Source organism: Arachis duranensis, chromosome 3 (genome assembly GCF_000817695.3).
Source record: "Arachis duranensis cultivar V14167 chromosome 3, aradu.V14167.gnm2.J7QH, whole genome shotgun sequence".
In the NCBI taxonomy this organism is placed as follows: domain Eukaryota; kingdom Viridiplantae; phylum Streptophyta; class Magnoliopsida; order Fabales; family Fabaceae; genus Arachis; species Arachis duranensis.
In genome coordinates this window covers 127,972,864-127,980,334 of record NC_029774.3, presented here as the reverse complement: position 1 = coordinate 127,980,334, position 7,471 = coordinate 127,972,864, and the positions used below count along the sequence as shown (strand labels likewise).

The following is a 7,471-nucleotide window of genomic DNA, read 5'->3' as shown; positions in this document are numbered from 1 at the left end:
AAAGTTATTAATTAGAATATATCTAATAAGTTATAATATATTTATAAAAAGGCATCTATAATATTAAAGAGCATCTTAACATAGTGGTTACAAGGTCTTTTATATTTTAGGAGTCCCATATTCGACTCCAGCGTCAACAATAAAATTGATATATGACGTCATTATGCAGGTTGATCGATCTGCGATTCAGGTCAATTATAGATTTAAGTAAGGTTATAAAAATAATCAACTTTTATTATTGGTTTAAGTGACTACTAATATATTAGCAAGGAGAATTTATTATGGGCTTTTGAATTATGGAGGAGCGCTTTATCTTTTAAAGTTTAAATAAATAGTCTAACAGCTGAAAATTGTATTTATTTAGAAGCTTAAATTAGTAACAAAAATTGCTTAAACCAATTAATTAAATTAATTATTTAAATAGTTAAGAATCTGAATATAAATTTCTGAATTATACAAATATGCTTTATCTTTCAAGCAAATAGTCAAAAGACCAAAAAAGACTTGACTATTTTTTAAATGGATATCAAGATATATTACATTTATTTATTTTTGTATATATAGAAATAGTATTTTCTATCTCTTACCTGTTTATATTTTGGCAAAAACAAAATAACCAAGTCCAAAATAAACAGAGGCCCATTTAAAAAATTGTCTTCCTAATGCCTGCCCGACTTTACATAGATCGGGTATAATAACAACCAACCTAATTCTACTTATCTTAATGAATAACTAAGTTTTAAGATATTTTCTATTTATTTAAAAGAGAGATATCAACAACTTTTCTATAACTAAATTTTAAGATATTTTCCATTTATTTAAAAGAGAGATATCAACAACTATTCTAAAAAAGAACCGTTATTCACTATCAAAGGTATTACACTAAAATGTAGTTATTTATTCTACTATAAATATAATGACACCCTCAAGTATATTCAAAACTCAATCTACTAAAACGAGCCCTGCGTAAAGTTGTTTGCTAACTTAAGCATTGGAGTCTTTTGTAGGTACCACTCCCACTTCCTTAAAAGGAACTCAGACGGCTAGCACCTCGACATCAGCACAAGCCGGGCGCTCTCTCAAAAGGAGTATGTAGCTCATGTTCAGTGCCAAATCACTGTTTCAAGTAACCATAAGAACATTAACGCCATTAACGGCGACCTGAAAATCTATACCTAATTATGGCAGACTAGCAATTTGAAGACGAACACATTGCATCTAAGTCTGAGTCAGAACCTCGTAACGACGATCAAGACCTTGTGATACCTCCACGACAAGAAGGAACAAGTAATTGTAATGGGGAAGGAACATCACGAAATTCTCATAGTCGACGACTACAGTCAAAGGTACAACCACCTGAGAACGAAGAACCTCCACACCCAATTAAAATTATGGGACTCATACACGAACATCATGGTCGGTTGGAGTAACTTGAATAAGAGATCAAGTGATAAACGGAAGCCAAAAGAGATATGCGAAGAGAGGTACAACGTAGAAGGTAAATTGCATGATGGGACAAGGATTGCAATTAAAAGGATGCAATCAGGAATAGTGGCAGAGAAGGGAGTAGATGAGTTCATGGCTGAAACGGCAGTGGTCACAATTCGACACAGGAATTTGGTTAATCTCATGGGGTATTGCTTGGATGAAAATGAGAGACTTCTTGTTTATGAATACATGCCTCAAGGTACTCTTAGTAGACATCTATTCCATTGGGAAAATGAAGGGTTAAAACCACTTGAATGGAAGACAAGACTCATTATTGCTTTGGATGTTGCTAGAGGTGTTAAATATCTTCATGGTTTAGCCCAACAAACTTTTATCCATATAAATCTCAAACCATCTAATATTTTGCTCGGCGATGATATGCGAGCTAAAGTTGCTGACTTTGGATTAGTTCGCCTTGCTCCGCAAGGAAAAGCCTCGTTTCACACCAAATTTGCCAGAACTTTTGGATATCTAGCACCAGAGTATGCAGGTAGGTACATAGTAAATGCTAATTTTTTTATCTATACTATACTAGCCACTTGATTTAATTTATGACACATTATTACATGGTAAAAACTCAAGTGCACATGTCTTCATGACAAGTGATAGATGAGAACAGTTAGATACTTGAGTGACTAAGGGTGTGTTTGGTAACCACGTTTGAAGGAAAAAAGCACGTTAGAGCTTCTTGGAAGCTTCACTTTTTTGTTTGGCTAATTTTCTTCTCTACAAACGTAGAAGTGCTTTTGTTCCTAAACCCACGTTTACAGGAAGCAATAATTTCTAACTTCTCCGTTGCACTAACGTGCTTTTAGCTAATACCTTCCATATTTATTTTTCTTTTACTAACTTTATCCTTTATACATATTATTACATTATTTATAGAATTCTTATTATTCCTCTTTATATGAATTCTTTTTTATTATTTTTTATTAATTTTTTTATTTGACATTATATATTTTTATAGTTATAATTTTTGTGTATTATATTAATTATTATCTTTTTATAATAGAATTTATTGATTCCATTAGGTAAAATAAATTAAACAAAAAAATTAACCATAAATAATAATAATAGTTAAAAATTATAACGTACTAAGAATATTAAAAATATACTATATAAAAACATATAAGAAAAAAAAGTATAAAAAAACTAGTTTGACCAACCACAATCCAAACACACACTAACTTGGGTTGGTCGAGTGGTCAGCTCACTCGTCCGCTTAAGCAAGTGTCGGGAGTTCGAACCCCGCCTTGACGGATTAGTCCATTGCTATTTAATCATTTTCAACTATCAACTTAAGACAGCTGTATTTAATGTCTTATTCCAAATGAAAGTAGATCAGAAGAGAATTTCCACCTAGTTTAAGCTGATGAGAAAACCTTGAGTAGCATCAACACTGTTGTAGAGTTAGCAGGCCATTGCTGTGCAGGAGAGCCACACCAAAGGCCTGACATGAGCCATGTGGTGAACGTGCTTTCGCCTTTTATTGAGGTGTAGAAGCCTACAGAACCATATATTGATGAAATATATTCTTCAAATAGTTCTCCTCCACAATTTGGAATTGCACCTTCATACAAATCTTTAGATGCACGTCCAAGTTAGAGAACATTTGACATTGATGGCCTTAAACTTCACTACTTATTTAACATTTTTTTTTTGTTATTGTTTAATGATTGAGTGCAATGTATGTGTAGTTGACCATCTATGACACCCTCTATCCCTTTGCAGAACATCTTTACCCTAATGCCTCCATTCTAAAGGGAAAAAATAAGAAAAGAAAGAAGAAAAAGATAGCAATTGTTTTATTTTTATTTTTTAACAATGGGATGCAAAATGATAGAGGTGTTGAGAATAGTTTATGTTTACCGTTACTTTTTTGGTATACATTATCTCGATGGAATTAGAAGTATTGTTATATCACAAATAATAATAAAAAAAAGATTTAGATGACATTAATTTTGTTTCATGAAGGAACAACGCAACATTTCATGATAAAATACATGCATATATATTGTTTTGGTTTAATTTGTTTCTAATACTTCAAGCAGAAAAAGACAAAGATAATGTCTTAAAAATGATATTTGCGCACTTATAATATTGAATCATATATAAATTAAATTACTAAATGAATATATTATACAATATTAATTTACATATTATCTAATTTATTTTTAAATAATATAATATTTTAAATATATATTATATAGTATGGTCAGTTTAATTCTTCAATTATCGCACGAGTCTTAATCTAGTAGATATATAATTTAATTCAATCTAAATATGCATTTTGTATTTTAATTATATTTTATTTTAGTGTCTAATTTTAATAGCTAATTTTAGTATATACTTATTATGTTAATTGTGTTTAAATGTATTTTTTTCGGGGTTTTATATTATATTATTTTCTGCTGTAACATTTTACTTTCCATTTATATTAACACTAGTGTATTTATATATGTGAGGTTAGTTAATAATATAGTAAATCTTTTATATTCATTCCAAGTAAAGAAAACTTCGATTTAAGTCTTGAAAATAATACAATACTAGTGTTAAACCCGTGCGATGCACGGGCTTATATTTAAATTTAGTATAACACTATCATCGTCGTTATATAATAAACGTGTTAAATATGTTATTTTATCTTTATTCAAAGTAAAATATAAATAGAAGAGTTTGAAGTTTATAATATTCTTGAACCATAAGGAGGGAGCCATAAAAAAATAAGAACATATATAACTGTAATAATAGCATGTTAATTTTACCCTAAATTTTATATCAAAAAGCTAATAAAAATTTATCGACAACCTAGTATCTTACTAACTTCATTAGAAAAGCATTTGGCATAGGATGTTGTGTTCCTTGTTACACATTTCATTTCAAATTTGAAAAAAGAGTTATAGATAAATTAGTTATATCTATAGTAAATATTTGTACAAAAGTGTAAATCATAACATGCTATTAAAATAAAAATAATATTATTCTTACCTAAATATTATTGAAAACCTCTTTGAACACGACATTTGTTGTTGATGACTTTGGATTGCCGTCTTCGTCTATAATTAAAATCCTGAGGCCACTGTGACTCTTAACTCTTGACAAAGCAACATAAAGTTGTCCATGGGTGAACACTGATTTTGACAAATAAAGCCGTACATGTGATAATGATTGACCCCGACTCATGTTAATGGTCATTGCAAAGCATACTGTTAATGAAAATTGTCTCCGTTGGAACTTAAATGGCAATCCTGAATCTGAAGGGATCAAGTTCATTCTTGGAATGTACACTTTATTTTCAATATTTCTACCGGTCACTACCGCCGCTCTAATTACGTTGCTGCCAAGTTTGTTAACTATTAATCTTGTCCCGTTGCATAAACCTGAAGTCCGGTCTATGTTTCGCAATAGCATTACAGCGACTCCTGACTTCAAAGTCAACTTGTGATTGGGTAGTCCCGAACATTTGATGTCATTTAGGAACTCTGGTGTGAACCACTCTTGTTGTACATCTTCATTCTCATCAGCTTGGCATGTTGTGTCAGAGCTCAAATACTCATTTTCCATCCCCGGAAAGATTGTCAAGACAAAATCGTTTACCTTCTCGACACTCTCAAGCGTGGGTGCAAGAATTGCCCTACTCTGAAAATACCTGTAATCTGACATGTTTTGCAACAAATTTGGATATGCAAAGTCTACCAAATGAGAGAGAGGGTCATCAGCAGTTGTAATCAATAGATCATCTGAAATTTCAACTTCTGATTCATCACCAACAACAGAGCCAATATTTTCATTTCCAACATCAAGTATCCAATTAGCAAATCTCTTCATTTCACCTTCATCTTGATCCGAAGAAGACATTAGAAGCCTCATATTCGTATGCAGTTTCAGAACCTTACAAAATGACCACAGCTAGGATGAGTTAATAGCGGATGCTAATATATCTGAGATGAGTTAATAGCGGATGCCAATATATCGTGTCTACTTTCTTTCGAAATCACCGGAAGTATCTGTCTGAAATCACCTCCTAGAACAACAACCTTACCACCAAATGGTTGATGTGTCTTATGTTGATCGATAACTGACAGAAGATCCCTGAGCGTCCGATCAAGTGCTTCAAAATGGCAGTTGTACCTTTCCTCGCATACAACATATTGAGAACTCAAAATTGGATCCTGTTTTGGACTTCTCTGATATCTTCATTCACTCAAATTTCTCACTTTTACTTTGCAGTAGGTAATAATTTTAGTAAATTATTAAACATTGCCCCCTAAATAGTTAGTCTAGCTCCGCCCCTGACCCAGCCATATTCGATGTTGCTGAGAATATAGGTAATTTAAGAAGTAGCAATATCAGCACTTTATTATTTACTATTGTTATGCTTTTTATAAACAAACAATTATTATTTAGTGTTCAAGTTTTAAAATTCAAACTAAGATATGGTTATATATTATAATTTTTGTATTTGAACATTGATTTATTGTAATTCTTATTGTTTGATTAACGTGCATGTAAAACTTAAATCTTGAGGTTGGCACAATAAAATTGTATTATATGATCTCATCTTTTTAATCCATAAATTGTATTTTTCGGTAATCTTTTATAAATATTATTTTTATACTTATCAGTGTTAAAAATTATTGTTAATAATTATTTTTAACACTGATAATAACTAATTGTAATATTTTTGGCTATGCACGCTTCTTCTAATTTTTTAGTATCTAAATTTGAATTAGATGTACTTGCTCCTGTAATCATTAGAGATAATACATCAAGTAATTTATATTATAAAAAAATGAATATATGTTAAATATTTGAATCAGCTGAATTATGAATATATATTATGAAGGTAATATTAAAGATAAAAGAAGTAAAATTTTAGCTTTGTGATAATTACAATCTATCATGCTTATCTTACCATGTCTCTTTTGAAGTAGCATAGTCTTCCTATTCAGTCGCAATCTAATTCGATTTGTGTACTGTAATGAATCTATAATAATTATGTAGCATATACCAAAGATTATTTTTAATAGACCAATTGAAAAGTTAAATGTTTGGTCTTTAAGTAATAAAAGCATATTAACATACGCTGGCTTTGTAATTGGTCGATATGGTTTGATGTTTGTTGAAGATATTGCTGACTTGTCTGATGACATGGGCTATCATATGCTTCACGTGTGATACCCAAATTACTAATATCACTAATATTGGAACATCGTTCTTTTTCATCTACAGAGTGTAGATTAGTAGTTGGAGACCTTGATCGATATGATGTTGGATTATTACCTAATAAGATAACTCGAGATATTATTTTTGAACATATTTTCTATTAAAGTTTATAATTGAATAAATAGTAGAAAAATCAAAATACATAAAGTGCATGTCACATAAGCAAGTTCCAACAAAAAAAATCTAAAAATAAATCTGTATTAATACTATTTGTAATGTTCGACAACACCGACTCAAAATGCACACCATTGAAACTATCACTCGAATTTTCTGTAATTTTTTCGTAAACAAATTTAGTAACATATTACGAAGACAATGTAAATTAATAATTTATTACTTGTCAATAGCTAAATAATATATAGAAAATATTGTATTTTATGGGCTTTCATTCGACCAAACTACTCATGACATGTTAGTTATTTTGTATACCCAATAAAAACTAAATATATAGAACTGACATACTTAAAAATACCAAATAAAAAAATATATTATTCTAACCTAAAAAAATGATAAAATAATTAATTATTTTTTTATATGAAATCTACCTTGAAATGTGCTTCACTTTGTATTTTCTTTGTCTTTTAATATCAATTTTCTCTTCAATATAATCTTGCTTCTCTTTGGACTTCTTGCATCTTTCAATATATACCTAAAAATATCAAATAAATAAATTTTTCTAATTAAAAATATATATACATTATACATAATACATTTTTATTATCAAATTTTTTATATTATTAAAAAAAATAAAATAGTA

General features: G+C 29.8%; 2 protein-coding genes across 2 annotated transcripts in view; one reads left to right on the top strand and one right to left on the bottom strand.

Moving 5' to 3' along the window:
- Positions 1-1,296: 1,296 nt before the first annotated feature.
- LOC107481396 (receptor protein kinase TMK1) lies at positions 1,297-3,199 on the top strand. The gene is made up of 2 exons (XM_016101676.1): positions 1,297-1,978; positions 3,186-3,199. The coding sequence occupies exons 1-2, from the start codon at positions 1,297-1,299 to the stop codon at positions 3,197-3,199; spliced, it is 696 nt and encodes a 231-aa protein (XP_015957162.1).
- A 1,277-nt stretch (positions 3,200-4,476) lies between these two features.
- The window catches only part of LOC107481397 (uncharacterized), a 5,725-nt gene continuing 2,730 nt past the window's right edge, over positions 4,477-7,471 (bottom strand). Inside the window, exons 5-6 of the mRNA XM_052258539.1 lie at positions 5,432-5,624; positions 4,477-5,399 (exon numbers count right to left, since the gene is read on the bottom strand). Of these exons, the coding sequence (XP_052114499.1) occupies positions 4,477-5,399; positions 5,432-5,624 (1,116 nt within the window). The remainder of the gene's footprint in view (positions 5,400-5,431; positions 5,625-7,471) is intronic.